This window comes from Mastigoproctus giganteus, chromosome 6 (assembly GCF_048544385.1).
Source record: "Mastigoproctus giganteus isolate SK-2022 chromosome 6, ASM4854438v1, whole genome shotgun sequence".
NCBI classification, from domain to species: domain Eukaryota; kingdom Metazoa; phylum Arthropoda; class Arachnida; order Uropygi; family Thelyphonidae; genus Mastigoproctus; species Mastigoproctus giganteus.
Window position 1 is genome coordinate 200944171 of NC_143580.1, and position 25053 is coordinate 200969223.

Sequence of the window (25053 nt, forward strand, 5' to 3'; positions counted from 1 at the left end):
AAGGTCAGCAGGACTGCAAGCAAAATCACGATCAAACTAAACAACGAAAAATTAGAGCAAGTACACCGCTTCAAGTATCTCGGAGTACTCATTGATGACCAGCTGAACCATGAGGCCGAAGTCAAAAGCAGAATTGAACAAGCCAGGCAGGCATTCACCAAATGGAGAACCCTCCTCACCGACAGAAGCTTGAACATCATGCTCAAATTACGCACATTGAAATGCTACATCTGGCCAATACTGCTCTACGGTGTAGAAACCTGGACTCTAACATCAGCCACTACAAAAAAGCTCCAGGCCTTCAAAATGTGGCTCTACCGAAGAATGCTGAAAATTCCGTGGACAGCCAAGATAACCAACGCACAGGTCCTGCAGGACATGCACACGGAACGGGACCTGCTCAAAACCATCATCAGCAGGAAATGCAAATACCTAGGTCACATTGTTAGGAACCAACAAAAATATCACCTACTACCACTCATCCTGGAGGGAAAGATTGAAGGCAAGAAACACCCAGGCAGACCGAAAATGGCATGGCTAGATAACATCAACATCTGGCTTCACATGACAACAGCACAAATTCTACACGCAGCACTAGACAGAGAACAATATCAAAACGAAGTCGCAAATGCCATTCGGCAGCATTAAAGAAGAAGAAGATAATATGACTATGTACATAGACAGTACATAGTGAAATGCAAGCATATGGCATCGAAATGAAAATAAGAAACAATTTAATATTAAATGTAATATTTATTAGAAATTTCAAACAAATCTTTCAAACCAGTGCCTTTGCTAGCAAAAAAACTTATCCCGCCAGTGCTATCACCAGTTTCGCTAAAGTGTTGATAAAGGAGTTTTGCCTTTTTACGAATGATGAGTGAACTTAACGAAATTTTATTTTGAGTTCGGTCTTAAAGTACAGATTTAAAGCTCTTTCCATTTTTCCTAATTTAACATCACGAGTTACAGAGCAAATGTTTGAAGCAATTAGCGCGTTTTCACAGACACTACGGTGGTTTTTTTTTTTTTTTTTTCAGATTTTTTGATAGATCGTACAGTTGACTCATTGATTTTATAATGTTTTGCCACTGAGGAGACACTTTCACCATTAGAAATTTTGTCTAATAATTCAATTTTATTCGCTAATATCATTACCTTTGATATTTTCTCTTGTTATTCGTAGCCATATTTTTGTACGGGTTAGAAAGAACTTGTCCACAATAAAGTCGCTTTCTTCCGTTAACACACTCGAAAAAGTCTGTTTTACACTGCAAAACGGTAGATTTATCACTTTTGTAAGCATATCAATTTATAAATTGATAAATTTATTCAATTTATAAGCATTATAAATTAAAAGCAAACGACAAAACCTTCCATGACCAGCTCATAACACATACTGAACAAGGATTAGCGAGAAACATCCACGCTCGCTGCTTTGACTGGGAAAGATAATTTTAGCCACGCCCATGTTTTTTTATGGCGGAAAATATTCACGGCGCTTTAAAATTCATATTTTTTTTAGGTTTCATTTTATATTAAATCAGCATTCACGAATACGCGAAACTGCGAATAGCGGGGGTTTACTGTATTAATCTTCTTCTTCAAGAGGAGTGTTTCCATTTACAATGGGTTTCCTCAGCCTGCAAGTTATTTCTTGTTAGGAATTTTTTCCCGCCATAAAGTGCGATTCAAGGTGTCTTGGTCGGTTAAGTTAAGCCTCGGGCTGTCATGCACTCCCGTACTCCATCCATCCATGTCCTCCTAGGTCTTCCTCTTCTCCTTCTTCTAGGAGGTATCCATTCCAGGATAGCCTTTGGATATCTGTTTTCTTGCATCCGTTTTACATGTCCATACCATGTAAAACGGATATCTGTTTTCTTGCATCCGTTTTACATGTCCATACCATGTTAGACGCTTTTCTTTGATGGTGTCAATAATAGTCTTTTTCACTTCCATTTTTTCCCTTATGTCTTCATTCCGTTTTCTGTCTCTTCCAGAAGTTCCTGCTGAGCGTATCCAAAAATCCATTTCTGTGGAGAGCAATTTGTTTTCCGCTTGCCTATTCAATGTCCAGGTTTCCGCTCCTTACAATAGAAGACTTTGTACAATCGTTTGAACTATAAGTTTCTTTGTTTTATTTAGGATATTTTTGCTCCACAGAACAGAGTTTAACATGCCGATAGCCTTTCTGCCGTCTGTAATTCTCTTATTGATCTCTGCTTGGGATGATCCATCACTTTGTAAGATTGATCCTAAATATTTGAATTTATCAACTTGTTTGATTTTAAAACCTGCAATATTTAGAACGTATCCTGGCCCTGAAGACAACATTTCAGTCTTGCTAAAATTGATTTTTAGACCCCATTGTTTATATTCCTCAAACAATTGACGACATGCATACTTTGCATCTTCTAAGTCTTGTGCTATCACCACCTGATCATCTGCAAAAAGTAAATTGTGAATATAGGTGTTCTTATTAATTGGCAATCCCGTTTTATTACATTTTTTTGACCAGGATCTTAGGCAGATGTCGATATAAATTTTGGAAAGTTGAAAAGTGTTGGTGACATGCAACGACCTTGTAATAAGCCTTTTGAAGTGTGGAATTCAGGTGACAAAGCTGATCCCACTTTAATTCTGCATCCATTATTCCTGTAAATTGCCTTAATAATATTAATCAGTTGTACATCAATATTTGCCTCTTTCTGTGCTTACCATATGAGTTTTCTTGGAACACTGTCATATGCCTTTTCAAGGTCAATGAAAATCATAGAGATTTTTTTTCCTTTTGATTGGCATTTTTCAAGGATTTGTTGTACTGTTGAGATATGATCTATACATGACCTCCCAGCTGAAAAACCACTTTGTTCTTCTGATACCTCGATTTGGTCTTGTAAATGGTTCCTGATCCATTTTCCAAGGATCTTTAACAGCGGGTTCAGGACGCATATTCCTTTGTAATTTGAACAGCTTTTCCAATCGCCCTTCTTATAAATTGATGTAATATATCCTGTTATCATTTCTTTCGGTATTTCTTCTCCTCTCAGTATACTATTTACCAGTTTTTGTATCAGAACAGCCACTCCTCTTCCTCCATATTTCAGAAGTTCCATGTAAACTCCTCCAGGTCCAAGTCCAATATATTAATATAAACATATATATATATATATATATATTTTTTTTTTTGTTTTTTTCTAACACTTGTTCACTCAGCTTTTATGGTATATAACAGAGCTGTGGTGCTCAGCTTTTATGCAGTTTATGTATCCTATTCCTTTATTTATATATTTTTCATGGTTTATATTTATTTTTTATTTTTTTTTTCCTTTGGTTGCATTATTTTAGACTTATAGGCTTACTTTATTACTTTTGTGGCTGGACACAGATTGAATTTTTGTGATGTAATGGATTTCAGAGATTAATATATCTCTGAAATCCATTATACTATAATGGATCTGAAAGATGTGTCATTGCATAGTTAATATTTATATACAAAGAGCTTATATATTGTAATATCAAATTGGAGGCTGTGGATTATTTCATTAATTAATTGGGTACTATTTTGTTTTCTGTGCATTTTTTTGGCTTGCAGGATTTCAACTACCATAAATAAAAACTATGGTATTGGTAAATGTAAACTTCTCTTAATCACAATTTACCAAGGGAAATGCTACTTTTAAGCAAATAATATCACTGAAAGGCTAATCTCATTAACTGCTTACTATGACAGCCTATTTCAAAGCCTCCTGATCTTTCATCAAATAGCAGGTGGTCTCAATTAGTGATTCTCTGATGACTTGTAAATAATGAAGTAATTCCAAATTATCATGCAATATAAATAATTTAAAATATTTGTTTATTTTAATATAGCAAGATTTTCATGGCCTATAAAATAAATTAGTAAATTGAGGAATATCTTGTTCCCTGTATTGTTCAGCTATCAGGTTTCAACTGCCACAAGTAAATGCTAGTCTTTATACTTAAGATAGGAAAACATATCCCCGATTATGAGTTACCAGGATAAACAGTACTGTACTTTTAAACAAATAGCATTGATGAAAGACTAATCTGTTATTTGTTTAAAATATAATACAGACCCCACTATGACAGACTTGTTTCAAGTGTTCTCTCATCATGTAAATTTACTAATCAAGGCTTCCCACAGTCTCATCAGAGGCCAGTAAGTTTTGAAACAGTCTGTCATAGTAGTATCTCATTTAAAAAAAAAAAAAAAAAAACATATTTGTCTTTTGGTGATGTCATTAGTAGTGCTTATAGCAATTAATGGTTAAGGGAAGTTTGTTCTGTCTTGAATATTAAGGTAATATCATTGCTCTTGGCAATCGAAATCCTGCTGTCTCTAAAATACATTGAACAAGACAGCCCTCAATTTATTAATTTAATTTCATAAGTTGCTGGCTTTTGCTAAATTAAAATTACCAAAATTACATATTGTTTGCAAAAATTACATATATAATTAAGTCTTCCAATTTATTATATATGTGACACACACACACATAATTAATAATTTGTATCTTTATATTATTTTACAGATGGGGAGTAGGGTGGCAGATTCCCCTCCGAAACTTCGGCGCCACCACCTACTAGAAAGTGTTAACACTAAGACATTTACGCCCACAGAATATCAGGTAATCTTTAAAAATGAAATTGGTGATTATTTAACTTTAGAACTTAATAAAAATGTGAAAAAATACACTTGTAGTGTTCTCTTTTTTCTTTTTTTTTTTCAAAAAAGAATATTAATGGCCAACATTAAGAAAATCTTATTTTGAAAAGAAAATAAATGCAGAAATATGTCAGCAGAGTCATACATAACACAGACTTTAAATTATTGGTTATAGTCGAAGTGCCATGTGCTGTGTTATAACATGACTAATTTTGAGCGATGCAAAATGTCATTGTAATTGGTTAGTTTACTCAGTCATAATTTTATGTGAATTTATTTATATTCTTTTGATGAATGCTTAAAAAAATATATTTGCCATAACACATTGCATAAAACTGTATACAACTTGATTATGCACTATGGCAATTTTGTGTTTGGAAATTAAGGATGATTGTAAAAGTACATATGACCCTTAGCATGAATAAACACAGTGGAATCCTAAATACTAGAGATTATTTTAAGAAAATGCATTTAAGAAAAGTTACTCTACCACCCTCATTAATTCTGTCTGGCTGGGTTACTTGGTTTAGTTTACCTGTGATTAGTTAGTTTATTCAATCATAGTTTTTTGTGAATTTATTAATTATACTTTTGATGAATGCTTGTATTATATTTGCCATAACACACTGCTAACTTTATACAACTTCATGTTTTACGACAGTTTGCTTTTTTTGGAAAGAAATAAGAATAGTTGTAAAAGTACATATAAAAATCAAATAAAATTTAGTTGTTGCTATTTCATGTTGGAAGTAGAATCATTTTCCTTAGCATGAGTTAACACAGGTGAATCATAATTACTAGTTTCTTGCTGTCATCTTCATGAAGCCTATAATCAGCAACAAAAGAATGTAGAATGAAATTGCAAGGAAGGTGGAGTTGTTTCGATCCATCCTGATTTTCAGAAAGTGGTATCAATCAGTCAGCATCTGGATGCACTACACTAGTGCAGTTCTTTCTTCTAGTGGTCTCCATTATTGTCATCATGCTGTCAGTACTATTCAGTCACATCTGATGATGTTGAATGATCTTTCTCTGCTTACACACTAATTCTCCCTGACAAAAAAGCACAACTTCACTTTTGACAACTTAAAGTTTCAGGATGAAATACTGTCCCTTTCTAATTTCTATACTCAGAGAAAAATCCATAATCCTTGAATGTATGTGCTATAGCACATCCCCAGTAATTCTTCATCAGCATGTAGTCTAACTTGATCAGTTGTTTTGATCTGCTTGTACCTCTGATTGCCTCCTTACATTCCTTTTGCACATTACCCAACTAGAAGTTCATTTGACCTACACACCAATTTGCATTATGGGCACTGCCATCATGTAAATAGATGTGTGGGTAAAATATTTCAGTCATTTGGTGTGCATGTGGTTCAAACAGCGCTTTCCATAATGATGGATTATACATGTGAGACAGTGCAGTTGGTATGTTTACAGACTGAAATCTTGTGGAATTCACCTTTCAGGTTCTGTAGAAAGACACAGCATGTTATATACATGCATACTCAGGTAGGCATTTGCAAATTTTCACTGGATGTCAGAAATGAAGTAGATGTAGATCCACTTTTACAAAGTGTCAAAGCATTTATGCATACTGATGGTAGGCACTCTGAACATGTGTGCAATACTTTATTAAAATCAAAAATATCAATAATAAAATTCTGCTAGAAAACTTGTACTGTATTCCATACGTCTCATTGACTGTAGAGTTGAAAGAAGCCAGAGGCTTTGCTGCATGGGCCAAAAAAACACTGCAATTCGTATGTTTCCTTCTTTCCATAGGTGCCATCCAGCTAGCTTTTGAATTTCTCCATGCCAACAGCTCTAACTAGTCCAGAGCAATGACTTATTCAGCTTGCTGTTGGAAGGAAATCTTTATACCTTTCTATAATCCTTTCCTCTTAGTTTGAATTTATGCCCTGTGCTTCTGCTGTTACTATGAATACCCTGAAAATTTCACTAACATTAATTTTATTGCCCCCCCCACATAATATTTGAAGTTTCTGTGTGTGTGTGTGTGTGTGTGTGTGTGTGTGTGTGTGTGTGTGTGTGTGTGTGTGTGTGTGTGTGGCCAATTTCACCAGGTGCATTGCTCATCTTTGAACCCTTTCAACAAGCTTGCTGTCTTTTTTATGGGTAGTTTCCATACCTGGACACAATATGCCAAGTATTCTGGCTATGGAAGTTAGAGACTTCATACACTCTAGTACAAAATTGATACGTTTGAGGATCTATACTGTTTATGCCAATATTTCTCAGATATGAAATGTTCTATGAAGTTTTTCTACAATAGCAGTATTTATTAGTGTTGGCCCTATAGTGCAAGGAAGCCACAGGCTTTTGATATGCCGGCCAAAAAAGTAATAAGTACATAAGAAAATGCAAATTACCTGCTTCCCTCCTCATGTAGGTAACTATCCAGTTGTCCTAGCTGTGGAGGCCACTTGTTCCATAATCAACAACTTACTGGCTAAAAGTAAACTTCCTACAATATATTCTAAACCTCTTCCCCTGTAATTTGAATTTATGTTCCCTTGTTCTGGAATTCTTTATAACAGTGAAAATTCCACATTCATTCATTTTACTACCTCCTCTTGGAGCCTTATAAACCTTAACTGGGTCCCCTCTAAGGTGTCTAGCTGCCAAGCTGTGTAGCCCACATAATTAAAGCTTTCCTCATACGGTCACCATTTTACCTATATCACCATAGGAGTTAGTAGTAGTAGTGGCACATGATGCAAGAAAGCAAGTGTAGAAGCTTATGCAGCATCAGCCAAAAAAAAAAAAAAAAAAAAAAATCACACCATTCCCTCCAAATGCCTGCCCAGTTCCTCCTTAAATTTATTTAACCTATCAACTTCCACAACGACAGATGGAAGTTTGTTCCAGCAATTAACCACCCGCTGGCTAAAGGCAAATTTCCGCACATCTATTCTACATCTGTCCTTTCTTAATTTGAACTTATGTCCCCGTAGGTTCGTAATCTGAACAAGTGGAAGGATCCCATCAGAATTCAGCGTGCTCAACCCATTCAAGGCCTTATAGACCTCAATCAGATCACCGCGCAGGTGCCTAGTCTCCAGCCACTGCAATTTGCAGAACTTAAGCCTCTCTTGGTAAGAGGATCCCTTCATTCCCTTCACCAATCGTGTTGCTCTTCTCTGTACACGCTCAAGCAAATCTACATCCTTCCTAAAATGAGGCCTCCAGATCTGTACGCAGTACTCAAGGCGTGGCCTGACCATTGCCTTATACAGAGGGACAATCACCTCCTTTTCCCTGCTAGCAAAATTCCTATATATCATTGACAATACACCATGACCTGCCCTAGCAGCCTGTCTGCATTGCTCAGAAAACTTCATATCTGACTGCACAATTACTCCCAGGTCTTTTTCATTTTCTACCACCTTAAGTGTAGTACCACACAGTTGTACGTTTCTCTGGGGTTACTTCTACCCATATGCAGTACTTTGTATTTGTCAAGGTTAAACTTCAGTTGCCACTTCTTAGCCCATCTTCCCAAATTATCTAGATCCTGTTGCAGTAGCACACTGCCATTACTGTCATTAACAACCCTGCCAACCTTTGTGTCATCTGCAAACTTCGACATTAAGCCTGATATACCTTCATCAATATCATTGATAAATACACAAAACAACAGTGGACCCAACACCGAACCCTGTGGGACTCCACTAATAACATTAGTCCAAGAAGAGCAGCACCCATTGATTACCACCCTCTGTCTTCTCCCACTTAACCATCCTTTTATCCATTGTAGCAACTTACCCATAATACCATTCTGCTCCAATTTGTACAGTAGTCTTCCATGCGCAACAGTGTCAAAAGCTTTCTTGAAATCCAAGTATATGATATCAAAATTATTTTTTGCATCCAGTTCCTTTGTGACCACATCATAATAACCAATCAAATTTGTCAGACAAGACTTTCCCTTAACAAACCCATGCTATGTTGCCCATCTTTGGACCCTTTCAAGAAGCTCTGTCTTTTTTCAGATGAAGTCTCAATACCTGGATATAGTATTCCAAATGCAGTCTTACAATTGTCTTATATAGTGGGATTATGACCTACCTATTTCCACAAAATATTGTTTGATAAATCATTGAGAGGATAGGACACTATGGACTTTCTTGGCTTCCTGTTTACACAGCTCAGAGAACTTCATATTGTAACTCCTAGGTCACTTTCTTCCTCTACTGTTTTTAATTCAACTTCACCAAGCATATAAGTTATTTTGGGGTTGCTATTCCTCAAATGTAAGACGTTGCATATCTGCCACTCTTTTGATCATTCTAGAAGCCTGTTAAAGTTATCCTGAAGAGTGCTGCTTGGCACCACTGATCATTGATTCTCTCAGTCTTTACATTGTCTGCAAATTTTGACATCATGCCCTCTATCCCCTCATTGATGTCATTTACAAAAATTAGAAATAAAAGTGGTCTAAGAACCAATCCTTGGGGGGGGGGGGATCCACTTCTGATGTTACACCTGTCTGAAGAATATCTATAATCACAGCCCTCTGCCTTCTGCCCTGCAATCCATTTTAGAATAGTTTCAGTAATCCCATGTTTCAGCTTATACAGTAACCTCTCATGAGGTACTGAGTCAAATGCCTTGCTAAAATTCAAATAAACTATATCAAAATTATTCCCTACATTCAGCTCATGAGTAACCGGGTCAAAAACATGATTTTCCCTCGACAAAAATGTGTTGGGTATCCTTCAGAATGCCATTTATATCTAACTGTCCCTGGATTGCACTTTTAATCATTCCCTCCAAGATTTTCCCTACCACCGAAGTCAGACTAATTGGTTGGTAGTTACCAAATTCACTCTCAGAACTGCCTTTATGTATTGGCGATACTTGAGCACTTCTTCAATTCAATGGAATTGTTCCTGAGTCCAGTGATGTTCTGATAATTAACCTCAATGGTTCAATACACTCTCTGGCTGCCTCCTTCAAAATTACTGGGTATATGCCATCACCTCCAGGAGCTTACTTAACCTTTAGGTTTGAAAGTTTTTCTAATACACAGTCATCTGTGATTTCAAAATCGCTAATTTCATGTGTCTCAGCTTCACTCATACAGCCTCTTCTCAGTGTGAAAGGTCTTTCATCAGTAAAGACTGGTGCGAAGTATCTATTCAGTTTATCAGCACTGGGTTATCTAAGTTTTTCCCACACTCAATACACAAAGGTCTGACCTAATTCATCAGACCTTTGTTTCTTCTTCATATTCACATACATAAAAAAAACTCCATGTATCCACATTTCTCTCTTAGCCAGTGTTTTCTCATACTCAGCCTTGGCCTCCTTAACCTTATCTGTGGTACTATTATAGATCGACTTGTAGCTGTCATATGTTTTAGTACTTTTCATTACTCTGTAACTTTCTCATGATGTCTTTTTCTGCTCTATTAGACTGGCCAGCTCTGTATTTATCCATCTCAGTATCCTCATTGTGCTGAGATGGAACAGATTCAACATATATACCATTTCTTAATGGTATGTGTGTGTGTTTGTGGTTTCTGTGATTATTGCTTTGAAGTTGTTCCATGATTCTAATGCACTTGGTCTCCCTCTGCAGTCTGCCAATTAATAGATGCCATGTACTGCCTTAAACTGTCATAGCCTCCTTTTCTGAAATTATAACCGTGCCTTTACCTTTAACTACTGCAACATCCTTCTTCATCTTCCAACAAACGACTGTGATCACTATCTTCCAATGGTTCCTGTACTGTAAGTCCTATGATGTCATCTGATTCATGAGTAATGATGAGGCCTAGAATATTCTTAACCCTAATATTTTTTCCTAACATGCTGTTACAAATAATAATACTTATTACTTAGAAATAATCACATAAAATATTCCAGGTCTAATTTGGTTCCCCATAATGAGTTTCCCACCCACTTATTCCAATCAGTTAGGGGCAGATTGAAATAGTAATAGTATTTTCCATATAGTGCAAAGAAGCCACAGGATTTTACTGAACTGGCAAAAAAAAATCCAACCAAGTAGATAAGAAAACACAAATGTTATATGCTTCCCTCCTCACACAGGTAACTATCCAGTAGACCTTTGAATTTATTCAAATTGTCAGCCTCAATGACTCGTTGACTAAAAGAAAACTTCCTACAATTTAATCTAAACCTCAAGCCCTTTAATTTGAATTTATGACCCTCGTTTTGAAATTGTTTAGAACAGTGTATAGTGTTATCTGTAATGTGGCTCCAGGGGTTTCCTCCAACTCCACGTCAGGCAATGTGATGAATACAAAACTCTGTAAAGGCCAGATTTATGTAGGTTAGTGAGTGTTCGTTTAGTATTAGTGTGGGGTTGTGTTGTTCATCTGGCCTCTTAGTCTAGAGTCCTGTGTTTTCATATAAAACCTCTAGTTTACTGTCCAAAGCCACAAGGAGGCAGGCTGGGCAGTAGGGAGTATGAAGCACTGGCAGAGTGAATTGTTTAGAACTGTGAGAAGTCCACCTTCATTCATTTTACTAATCCCTCTCAGAGCCTTATAAACCTCAATTATACACCAAGTGTATAATTTATTTGTGGGTTGCTATTCCCCAAGTGTAAGACCTTGCATTTAGCAGTATTAAAACATAGCTGCCACTTCTCTGATCATCTTTGAAGTCTGTTCTGGTCATCCTGAAGGAGTACTGCTTGGCACTGATCATTAATGACTGCAATCTTTATGTCATATGCAAATTTTGACATTGCACCTTGTATCACTTTGTTAATGTCATTTATGAAAATGAGAAACAACAGTGTTCCAAGAACCAATCCTTGAGGGACTCTACTCCTGATGTTACACTAATCTGAAGAATATTCATTAATCACAACCCTCTGCCATTTCTACTTTCTTTGGGATATGCAGTACCTTGCATTTGTCAATGTAAACGTTAATTGCATTTCTCAGCCACCCAGCAATCCATCTTAGAATATTACCAGTAATCCCAACCTGTTCAAGCTTATACAGTAACCTCTCCTGAAGGACCAAGTTAAATGCTTTGCTAAAATCCAAATAAACTATGTCAAAATCACCCATATTAGGACATTCACATTTGCATGCCCATTCAATCTGCACGTAAAGACTTGTCATACTCTTTTCTCCCTGGTCTGTAGATTACTCCCACTCCCATTGTACCTTTGCTTCCAAAAAACTCACACCACACAGATTCTCTGCTAGCAGGCATAACTTCTTACTCAAAAGTTATTTTTGAGTTGCGGCTGCTTTTGATATGAAGCATGACCCCCACCCCTTCCATCTTCCCTATTTTTCCTAAATACATTATACGTACAATAGTGGGACTGGTCATCTGCAACTTCCAGGTGGCACCACATTTCTGTTAGCTGTATTATGTGCATTAGTTGTCCTAACCAGGAGTTCGAATTCACCCCTTTTATTGACAACACTCCTGACTGTAGACACACCTAATACTAAGTATTCTTCTATAGTTTACTACACTGACACAGCCCTTGAAGTTTAGGCTTGTTTGTGTAACTGTACCTTCCAAAGCAAGTATACAAGCTTATGTAGCATCAACCAAAAAAAAAAAAAAAAAAAAAAAAAAACCATTTTCACACATCCATTCCCTCTAAAAGTTTGTCCAGTTCCTCCTTGAATTTATTTAAGCTATCAACTTCCACAACAACAGATGGAAGTTTGTTCCAGCAATTAACCACCTGCTGGCTAAAGGCAAATTTCTGCACATGCACATCTGTTCTACAACTGTCTTTCCTCGATTTGAATTTATGCCCCGTCAGGTTCGTAATCTGAGCAAGGGGAAGAATCCCATTGGATTGAGTCTACTCTTGGATTTCAGGAAAGCTTTTGACACTGTTGCACATGGAAGACTACTGTACAAATTAGAGCAGTATGGCATTAAGGGTAAGTTGCTACAATGGATAAAAGGGTGGTTGAGTGGGAGAAGACAGAGAGTGGTAATCAATGGACGCTTCTGTTCGTGGACTAATGTTATTAGTGGAGTCCCCCAGGGTTCATTGTTGGGCCCACTGTTGTTTTGTGTATTTATCAATGATATGGATGAAGGTATAACAGACTTAATGTCAAAGTTTGCAGATGATACAAAGGTTGGTAGGGTTGTTGATAATAGTAATGGCAGTGTGCTACTGCAACAGGATCTAGAAACAGATGGACAGATCGGCTGAGGAATGGCAATTAATGTTTACATTGACAAATGCAAGGTACTGCATATCCCAAAGAAAGTAGAAATAACCCCAGAGAAAGGTACGAACTGTGCAGTACTACACTTAGCGTGGTAGAAAATGAAAAAGATCTGAGAGTAACTGTGCAGCAGGTCATGGGGTATTGTCAATGATATACAGGAATTTTGCTAGTAGGGAAAAGGAGGTAATTAACCCTTTGTATAAGGCAATGGTCAGGCCACGCCTTGAGTACTGCATACAGGTCTGGAGGCCTCTTTTTAGGAACGATATAGAGTTGCTTTAACGTGTACAGAGAAGGGGAACGAAGGGGTCCTCTTACCAAGAAAGGCTTAAGTTCTGCAAATTGCAGCATCTGTAGACTATATAGGCACAGGCAAGGTGATCTGATTGAGGTGTATAAGGCCTTGAATGGGTTGAGCATGCTGAATTCTGATGGGATTCTTCTGCTTGCTCAGATTACGAACCAGAGGGGGCATAAAATCAAATTGAGGAGAGACAGTTGTAGAATTGATGCGCAGAAATTTGCCTTTAGCCAGCTTGTGGTTAATTGCTGGAACAAACTTCCATCTGTCGTGGAAGTTGATAGCTGAAATAAATTCAAGGAGGAACTGGACAAACTTTTTGAGGGAATGGCTGTGAGAATTTTTTTTTTTGGCTTGATGCTACATAAGCTCATATACTTGTTTTCTTGCATCACATGCCTCCATTACTACTATTCAATCCATTCAAGGCCTTATACACACCTCAATCAGATCACCTTGCACACAGGTGCCTAGTCTCCAGATGCTGCAGTTTGCAGAACTTAAGCCTTTCTTGGTAAGAAGACCCCTTCGTTCCCTTCACCAATCGTGTTGCCTTTCTCTGTACTCCCTCAAGCAACTTTACATCCTTCCTAAAATGAAGCCTCCAGACCTGTATGCAGTACTCAAGGCGTGGCCTGACCATTGCCATATACAAAGGGATAATCACCTCCTTTTCTCTACTAGCAAAAGTTCTGTATATCATTGACAGTACCTCATGACTTCCTTTTCTCTACTAGCTCTGGAAGCCTGTCTGCACTGCTCTGAAAACTTCATATTTGATTGCACAATTACTCCCAGTTACTCTTTTTCATTTTCTACCACTCTAAGTGTAGTACCACACAGTTTGTATGTTTCTCTGGGGTTACTTCTACCCATATGCAGTGCTTTGCATTTGTCAGTGTTAAACTTCAGTTGCCACTTCTCAGCCCATCTGCCCAACTTTTCTAGATCCTGTTGCAGTAGCACACTGCCATTACTGTTGCATTAACAAACAAGAATTCTTGAGATGTGGGCAAGCATTACTTTGATCCATATCAGATAAACATGTGTCTGCATTACCCTTCTCTCCCCTAACTAGCAGTTTCCCTGAACCTGTAACAAAGGTGATGCAAAAACCTTGCACCACCTTTGTTCAAATGAATACTGTCTGTACAAAATAGATTCCAGCACGTGCACACCATGTTGGTAAAAAAATTACCCCCACTAAAGCCTTGCAGAGTCCGTGAAGTCTTGAGTTAATCCACAAGGCTTTCTGCATGGTCCTATATTTATTCAACAGATTGTCAGGTCATGTTCATTTAATATCATTAATCTCCACATTAACAATAATGCCCTCTCTTTCTCTCCCTCCATTAAAATCTGAGAATCTATTGCTAACATCATCAATTGTTGCTCCTGGCAAACACCCTGGTTCTGGTCCCCCTATCTTTATTACAAAAAATGTTAACCCATTTCTTTGACAATAGAGCCTCCCAATAAAACTAAACCTCTTTCAACTGGAGCAGTATGCACTTGACTGCTGTTGGCGACCTGAATCAGGGATGAATCACTTGGCAGATCACAAGGTACTTGAGTCCCTGAAGAACTCCCAGTGACTTCTTCAGTGACTTGAATTCTTCTAGTAATGCACCAAGTTTTAATTTCAGATTGGTACATTCTTTACATTGGGTGCAAAGAAAACAGTTATCAGTTTAGCTTGGTTTGTCTACTAGACCTACTTTAGAATACATGCCACAGGCTATACTGGTGACAAACTCTTGACCTAATCTGGAAATGTGTAGAGGCATTTCCACCCGAGTCATGATGTCCTCGGATGATGTATTGAAAGTGGATCTTGTAACAACCATTATTTAGGTAAAATTTGAACTTAAGAAAGATTGCAAAATTTAAATTTAAATTAACAATGCATTACAGAAATTAAACTGGTACCAAAACCTTATCCACTAGTGAAGTTAAAATTAAGCTCTCAGAGTTAGCGGAAAGAATATAACTTAGCAGAAATACTTTAAAAAAGATAAGAATTAAATTTACAAAATATTGTAGAAATTAATTTCGCAAAATTACTGAAATAAGATTTAAAAATTATAGAAATTAAATTTAAACAAATTTTAAACAAAAAATAATGTGTATCAGACATTTGATTGTAATCCCCCTCAATTAATTGCTGGAGCCACCATAAAACGTGTCTGCTCTCTTTGACTGCCTACAGTAGGATCCAATTGGTATTGGGTATTGATTATACAGTGCATGGAAACCAGAAACTTTTACTTCACCAGCCAAAAAAAAAAAAAAAATGCTTGTATTTACAAGTTATTTATTGAATACAAAGTGGATCCTTTTCTTGTTTACAAAAATATTCCAGGTTTAATTAGTTCCATCTCTAAGTTTAAAGGTGAAGGAGTTAAGTAGTGTTGTCTGAAAATTAGCAGGGAATAAAAAAAAATGCTATCGAGCTATCAGTGTAATCTCTAAAGGAGATTTATAATTGTGATACTAAAGATGGAACCACCTTTTGTAGCAGTGGCAGCTGCCATTTCTGCTAAAGGAGTCTAAAGAAGGAGCTTCTGTAGAAAAGGTACTGTAAAGGATCATCAAGTAAGGAAGCATCTTCCTGCAGAGGACTACCTTATTATTAACATTCTGTAATGTTTTTGGTAAGAATAATAAATTTTCATTTATTGAATTAAGATGATATAATAAAGAATAAAACCTTCTCGCAATAAATTGTGTATGTGGGAGGAGGAGGGATAATTAATTGTTAAGAAAGTTAAACAATTGGTTATCCTGAAACTTAAATTACAACTTATACATTTAGCTGATCGTGTAGCCTAATAAAATACTCATTTTTTCAGTTTTTTATTACAGTCACTAATTTTTATATGTAAATTTACAAATTGTGTTATATCATTTAGGTTGAACTTCTTGATGCAGCAAGAGAGAGGAATACAGTTATGTGTCTTGGAACAAGCACGGGAAAAACTTTTATTGCTGTAATGACAATTAAAGAGCTAGCATATCAAGTACGAGCACCTTATGATAATAGTGGTAAGAGAACAGTATTTCTGGTTCCAACAGGTAAGTGTGAAGTTTGTAGTAGTCCCTTTTTTTGAGATATAGGTTATTTTTTCTAATTTATGTTCAGATTTAAAAAATTAAAAGTCAAAAGTTAAAATTTAATTAAAACCAATTAAGAATACAGTTGAAAAATGCTGCTTCATTTCACCTAAAAATTTTTAAAAATGTGTATATATGAGATATATATATATATACTATAAAGATAGAGGTGAAATTATTAAAATATTAACTGTGTTGATGGAGATAAATGTATGTTGAAATGGGATATATAAATACACTTACAAGTACAGAGCAGCTAAAGAAGAATGTAAAGGAATATATTAAATAAAAATTGAAATTTAAAATATTAGTATAGTAATGTGAGGTGTTCAGTGTATAAGATGCCAGACCTAAAAGAAATAAAGCAAAAGAGAAAGAGTTAAGAAGGTTGAATGCAATAAAGAAAGTTGAAGGGAAAAAAAAAACCCCCTTAAGATATACATTAAAAGCCTCATTCATTTTAAGTTGAAGGGACCAAAACGTTTGTTTCAATTTCAATGGGTTCAAAATATATATACAAATTCAGAATGTATTGGTATTTATTAATCGAGATATTTTTAGTCACTCTTATTAACGCTGCAGAATTTTGTAATAGACGTTTGTGAATGTATGATTAATAGGTTAATTTAGTCAGTATGAGGAAGATAATTGTGTTGGGCAGAAATTTAGTAATTCTCATATATGATAACAAGATTGCTAAGCTTCATTTTTTCCACATTTATACAGTTTTATGTGTACAAGCTATGCATAAAAGTGCTATTTTGTTTATTATGTATAATTCTACAAAATACCTTTGAGAGAGAGAGAGAGAGAGAGAGAGAGAGAGAGAGAGAGAGAGAGAGAGAGAGTCCATATTTTTGGATATTATCTGCTGTTTAAAACTTGTAATCCACACACAAAAAAAAGGGGGCATTTCTTTCTTTTTTGCATTATAACTTTTAGTAAACTTCATTCAGTGTGAATTGCTCTTATTACATGAGCTGCTGATCAGTTGACATCACTTTAAAACAGCTGAAAGCAGTAGACAGAAAAATGCCCAGTGTCTGAGTACAGCTGAAAAATATACATTTGATTACAATTGCAAAATTTTACCTTGGTTGTGGAATTAAATCTGTTTATTTATTTTTTTTTCTCTCTCTTTGTGTGCATAAATAAGTTGCTATGTACTGAAATGGTTAACTATGGAAAATGTTACATGCAACTATATACTAAAAAAAAAACCAAAAAAAAAAAAAACCCACAGATGTTCAGGATGTTAAAATGGCTCAGTTTGTTTTGGCTCAGTTTTATGTCTTTCATGTTTTAACTTGGCTCAGAAAAGTGGTATTGAAAGTGAGAGAAAAGCTCCTGAAGCAGTTTCATGGTTAAAATCCTCCATAAATAGAGATGACTTAATTCGTGCACACAAAAAATAGATTTAATACCACACAATCAGCATAATTTTACAACTGTAATCAATTGCATATTTTTGAAGTTCTGCCTGCCCTTACTTGGCTGCTCAGACTAGTTAATGTAGCATTAAACTAGTTAAGGTTAATGGAAACACTTTATGACTAGCTTATGTGGTTATAACTGACATGAGTAGTTGTGTGCTATGTTATGAAGTTTATGAAATGAGTGGCAGTGGTAGAAAAGAGAGAGGCAGACAGACATGTCATCCCCCCCCCCTTTTTGTTTTTTTGCTTGGACAAGCATTAGACCAGCAAATAATATCTAATATCTCAAAATATGCATACTCTCCTTTAGAAGGTATATACAAATATGCATAATAAACAGCACAGTGCTTATTATGGGGAATGAAAATATGGTTGTGTTGTTTAAATTAAATTAAACATAAGAAACACTAACTGTCAAATAATCGCAGCAAAATAATATTATTAATAGGGTTATATAAGTAAGGCAAAGTGCTATTCTGCTTCTAGGGGCCTACCCATCCCTATGTCAAACCAAAAATAAAATAAACATAAAAATATGCTAAATAATAGAAAAGAGAAGAGGAAGAAGGGTGAATGTTGCTTTGGTTCTCTTTTTCTATTCTTTAGCTTATTTTTATGTTTATTTTATTTTTGGTTTGTTATAGAGGTTCCTAGGAGCGAAATAGCACTTTACTTACTCTATTATTATGTGTTCTAAGAACCTCACCAAACTACATTTAATGTGCTGACTACCACTTCTTGCTACCCACTTGTGATTAGTAGGAATATTACAGATAAGAGAAACAGCTCTGGTTCCATTAATAATAAAAAAATAAATAAATATCTGTTTATTCATTTATAAATAATTTACAAAGATATTCAGCCATACAACCTGATTGGCAAAGGCCAGAGAAGTTTAACAGAGAACATAAAATAATTTACAGGACACATACAGTCATTTACATAATAAAGATAATGAAAAGGCACAGCTTGACATTACCTATCTGTACATTGCTGCTACCTTAGATTCTGTTAGTGTTCCAGGACTAGTCTCCCTTCTTAACCAATTCTATGGGATTTCAGGTAACCTCTTTCACTTTATAAAAGCACCATTTATGGATAGGTTTTGGTTCCATTCCACTGGGCCAGATTTGTATCACAGAAGTATTAAATAGTATTCTGCTGGGAGGAACCCTTTTGGCCTTATATTTCTCTTCCTTAATCCCCCCCCCACTTTTCAGAATCCTGCTCATCTCCTATTCTAATGATCTTAAAGTCTGGGCCATTCTAAGACTAGAGGAGGCCACTACCAACAACCAATCACCTTAAACTATTACCTTATAATCACAAAATGAAAACTATTTATTGTCTTTCAGTTTGCCTGGAAACACAAAAAATCCTGCCATCTTACCATCAAAAAAAAAAAAAAAATTGGATCCCTTTAATTTCACCAAATATTTCTGACCAAATAATCTCAAGGTCCCTGAGCATAAAGACTAGGGAATCTATTTTGAGAGAAACTCCTCTTCAATAATCATTTCCAAAAATTCAAACCTCATTTCTTAAAAATACATGGCTATGAAGACAAAATCTGCTTCATATTATCAATTCAGCTGTTATTCAAAAATTAATCAAGCTGTTCACTGTTCTATTCTATACAGATCAGAACTTTGGTGTGATACTGTTCATTCAAATCTGAAGAACCTTCTAGCAGTAGCGCATCAGCTCCTAAAATTGGCTAACCTTAATTTTAGTTTACACAATCTCCAGAACCCAACTGTCCTGAAACTTGGATTTTCCTGACATTAAGTTACTTATTACTCTAAAATCTCTACTGTCCTTCATTAAATTATATAACCAGGAATGCATCATTTTCTATTAGCAGAACTGGCTGACATATCCTTCTAGAAATAACAGGTCAATAATGTTATTAATCTAACAGTGATCAATAATAGCATCAAACCCTAGACAGGTTTTTCCAGGACCAACCTGTGACCTTATCAAGGCATTTAATATTGATCCTTCACTATTTCACAATGATGAAAAGTATAAAACCAAAATCTTCTACAAAATTCTTGCACTGGAATAATTGCTACTTTTTTTTTTTTTTTTTTGATATATTTCAAGAGCTCCCTACTAGCAAGAAAGGTTCCAGCAAATCTGTGGAGATCCATTCTTCCCATAATGTATATTTGGAAAGTCCATTGTTAGAATCTGTTGAATCAGGACAGTGCTTTTCATAAAAGCTTTAAAAGTAAAGAGGAGATAGAGATGGGATGGAAATCTTAAAGAGCAGCAGAATTTTAAATTTTGATAATTAAAATTTTTTAATGTAATTTTTTTTAGTAGCAGTAATAATAATGATAATACCTTCTCATGATAAAAACCAGACAAAGTGCCAAATGTACTGGACACTTCACTTGAAATCCAGGTGGTTGGCAACCGTTAGTTTGAATACTTGCAAAAACTTTTGGAGTGCTTTCAGATAGAAAGTGATAAGGCTGGATTCATAATTATAATCCAGAAACATGATCAACACTGGCCTTATAAATTGTAAACTCAGTACTCTATGAATAAAGTTCTACTTACAGTTGTTTAGTATTGTTCTAGTCTAGTAATATTGACCTTTTTTTTTTTTTTTCCTTCTTTTGGTCAATAGATTTTCTTGTTAAAATGAAAAAATTAAGAAAGGAAAATGAAAGGAATTAATACTAACCTTTATTGTCTCTTAGAAATTAGTATCAGAACCAAAAGTCTTACTATGATGAGTAAAGACTTGTTTTTTTTCTTTTTTTTTTTTTCTCTCTTTTAATATGTTAATTCTAGGATACACTTCTCATACAACCATTGACACTGTCACTTAACTCAGATTTGAAAGGCACGTCCATAGCCAGGTGGGCAGGAGCAGCAGTGCGTAGCACACGCTTCTTGATTAGACCAAGGTTCGAGCCCGTGCCCACCAAATACGGAGGATGCTGAAAGGTCAGGGAATGACCACCGCATATCCCCGGAGCAATATGGCCTTAGTTGCTAATGTTCCTAAAGACAAAATAACAAACAGATTTGAAATTTAAAGTATTCCTCCTTATTCCAAGTAAAAAAGCTATACTGCATTAATATAATAATACAATTGTGATAGTGTCAAGCCATGTATATTCTGCACTACTCACACATTGTTAAACTTGGATGAAAATTTTGATCTAGCTCATTTAGCTTTTTGAACACTTAAAGTGCTGCTATTATCAACCCACTGCAGGATAGAAGCCTACTCAACAATTCATGCTTTTTTGAACACTTAGACCGGCGTAAATTTTAACTATAACCAAGTGATAGAAGCAGTGCAAACCTGGCTAGATATGACTTTTTTCAAAGAATAAAGACTTCCATGTACAGCATTTGAGCTATTACACTGAAAAGAATAGGGATTATATTGAAAATTGCACTAATATAAATAAAAAATATTTTCCTTTCTGATGTAATTTTTTATAGTAGTTGTTTTGGCATTCAATTTTTATGGCCGGATGCCCTTCCTGACCCCAACCCTTACCCATTATTCAGGCTGAGGATATGCAGTGGTCATTTCCTGACCTTTTGCATCATCCGTATTTGGTGGTCACAGGCTCAAACCCTGGTCTAATAAAGAAGCGTGTGCTACACACTACTGCTCGAGCCCACCTCGCTATGGAGGCACCATAGTAGTATTGCCATTACTTTTTAAATTACCCTTGCATTATATATTTTTAAATCTAAGATTTAGTCATCATATTTGCATTAAAATATTGGTGATTTGTGTATTACATTAAGTTAAATTTATATATTTTTTCTGAATTAAACAAAAGTAGTTTTGTCAAGGGTTATCTTAGTTTTTACATAAATATACTGTGTTTTGGAATTTGTGCATTTAATTATTCACTACTTTTTTAAGCAATTGCTATTCTATTATTAGTCCACCAATATGGTATTATAAGATTTCTAAACTTTTATATTATTCACTACTAAACTTGTGGATATATTTTTTAAATTTTGAATTAAGTTCATTAAATTAATTAACCATAATTTTTTAATATCATTTTTCCCTTTCTTTTTTAGTCTCTCTAGCCCAACAGCATATGAAAGTTCTTGAAGACTATACTGATTTGAAGATTGATAGATATGTTGGAAATTCTTATATGTATACATGGACAAAAGAGGCTTGGGAACGTGAATTTAAGAAAAATCAAGTGCTAGTTATAACTGCAGATGTTTTTAAAGTGATTATTTCACGTGGATTTTTGCCACTATCTAAAATTAACCTAATAATTTTTGATGAATGCCATCGCGTTTTTAAAAACCATTCTTACTGTGACATAATGAAGTACTTCGACAATTGTTCTGCAGATAGTCAGCCAAGAATTTTGGGTTTAAGCATTTCACTTGTGAATGGAAAATGCCAACCAACTAGGTTACAACAAAAAATCCAACATTTAGAAAAAATTTTAAGGAGTACTGTACAAACTGCTAGTGACCTTACAGTATTAAGTAAATATGGTTCTAAACCAAAAGAACTTTTAGTTACCTACACAAAGTATCTAGATAGTTCCACCACTTTTAAGACTTTGCTCAGATATTTGAATTCAGCGTTATTGTTTCTAAAGGATATTACATTTGACTGGGAACCAGAAGAGGAAATGCTGCCACATCCATGCAAACAACCATGTCAGTATATTCTTGAAATCAGTCACACCATTATTAATTTAGGACCCTGGTGCACGCAGAAAGCAACAGAAATATTTATGAAAGAAATTGGGGACATTATAGATAATTTATTGTCAGAACCTCATAAACGAATGCTTCTTTTAGTTCATACTGTATTACAAACAGTGAGTGTGTTTTGTGAACATAAACTGAAAGGGAAGGATATGGTAGAAAAACTTTATGATTGTGCCCCACATAAATTGAAGCAGTTAGCAGAAATACTAATATCATTCAAGCCAGAAGTTCCCCCAAATGAAACAGAAAGTGTAGTAAGTAATGAATTGCCTTCTGAAAATGGTTTAGATAATGAGCCCTTAAAAGAAGTTAGTGATTCCATAAAATCCTTACAGAACAGAACTACTGTGGTGGAAAGGAGGCATGGGGAATCTGATGATTTGAAATCTCTCTGTGGCATAATATTTGTCAGGAGACGAATCACAGCATTTATCCTTAATCAGTGGATGCTGGAACTAAGTAAACATCATCCAGATTTCAAATTTATTATGCCTAACTTTATTGTTGGACATGGTAAGACTTTTCCGGCTATATTAAAAGAAGATTCTATGTCATTTAGAAAAGAGGAAGAAGTGCTTCAAAAATTTCGTATTCGTGAATGCAATTTGTTAATAGCAACTACAGTTGTTGAAGAAGGAATTGATATTCCAAAATGTAATTTAGTTGTTCGTTTTGATACTCCTCAAGATTTTAGAGAATATGTTCAGTCAAAAGGGCGAGCTAGAACTCCAGATTCGTTTTATGCCTTAATGATATCCACTGATGAAAAGGAAGAATTTATAGAAGAAATTTGTGATTTCAAAACAATTGAGGAAGTAAGTAAAAATAATCATAATTTATTTTAAGGTTTATTAATTAAAGATATTTATTATAATCAGTTATGATAAGTTTACTTTTCTTAACTTTTTATTATTTAATTGAAGTTTTTGTAAACTGGATGCAAGTTACTGGTAACATTTAAAAAAAAAAATTAAGTTGTTAATATAAATTTTTCTTCATTTGTAGAAACCTGACATGACCTGTATATAAGGTGTCCCTGTACTTTTTGATTTTGAAAATGTCCAAAGCTTTTTGGCTTTTACTCATGGTATTTAATTTACATGTGAAGAAAAAAATTTATTGAAAATCAATGCATAATAAAATGTGTGTTCTTTTGTATAAATAAAAGTTACATATTAAGGAGAGGAAGTTTATTTATAAGCGAGCCAGTTGTAATGTTTAATTTTTATCCCTAATTTGTTCTCTGCATGAAATTGGCTTCCTGTCCAGGAAGTTGCCACATCTTCATAATAAAAAAAAAAAAAAAAGTTCTCATGTGCATGTGCACACCATTTGAATCAACTGATGACACTTGCAAAAGACCCTTGTTAGAATTCTTGATTCCTTTTGTATTCGTGACACATTTTTAGCTTATATTATGATGAAATGTAGGAAAGGAGTATTTTCAGGTAATATGGAGTTTGAGTGTGTGTTTTTTTTTTTTTTTTTTTCATGTATTTTTAATTTTTTCCAGCATCACAATGAATAGGAGGTGTCCTGAGAAAATAAGCTATGCTAATTCATATGATTGTCAGTGAATTCCATGCCAAAACTAAAAGCTAATGCTGTAAAGTTGTGTTTATTGTTTTTTAAAAAAAACTTTAATAATTTTTAGTAGATTAATGCTAAAATAAAAAGATTTACTTTTTTTTTTTATTATTACTAAACATTTAGTGGAAGACTAAAACTATCAATTAATGGTCACATTAAATGCAAATTTAAATTGGCATACAAATAATATTATTGTGAATTAAGAAATAAAAATTTAAAAATGAAGAATCCTGCACCAATGCAATTTCTTGAAATGCAAGTGATATTGAACCAATTTGAATCAAATTGTTGATATGCTGTCCAACAGCATATGCTCACAATGTGTCTGAAATTAAAACAAATTTAAAAAATTATATAGTGGCCTTTTGTTATTTATTAATACTGTTCTACAGAAAGAAATACTGTTCTATTAGGAAAACTGGCAATGAATGAATATGAATAGTTTCCCCATTATTTCCAGTTTCCCCATTATTTCCATTATTTCCGAATTATTGTTGCTATGACAAACATGCAGCAGCATAAATTCATTTATTTGGTTAAATGGTATATACCTTTTCTTGTTAAAAATATGATAACTTTGAACAAATATATACCGTATTTCCCCATGTATAAGACGCACCTTAATTTTGGGGCCCGAAATTTGAAAAAAAATGTATTACATAAAGTTATTGAACTCAAGTTTTATTCATCATAAAATTCATACAACTCCTCATCACTGTCAAAACTCCCATCCATTAGCTTGTCCTCATCTGTCTGATGACGAATCACTGTCTTCATATATTGCCTCTTCCTCAGTTCGATCTATGGCATTTGAAATGCCATACTTCTTAAATGACTTGACAACGATCTCAATCTTAATATTATCCCAGGATCTTTTCACCCAGGTACAAACTTCTCCTATAGTTGGTTTCTTCACTCTTCCTGCTGGTGTCAAATTGTCCCCAGAAGACTTCATCCATTGGTTCCATTTGT

General features: G+C 34.9%; 1 protein-coding gene across 1 annotated transcript in view; it reads left to right on the plus strand.

Annotated features, from left to right (window-relative positions):
• Dcr-1 (Endoribonuclease Dcr-1) overlaps window positions 1-25053 on the plus strand; it is a 153009-nt gene that overhangs the window by 22714 nt on the left and 105242 nt on the right. The window contains exons 2-4 of the mRNA XM_090376375.1: window positions 4557-4652; window positions 16126-16288; window positions 21832-23306. Of these exons, the coding sequence (XP_090232501.1) occupies window positions 4557-4652; window positions 16126-16288; window positions 21832-23306 (1734 nt within the window). The remainder of the gene's footprint in view (window positions 1-4556; window positions 4653-16125; window positions 16289-21831; window positions 23307-25053) is intronic.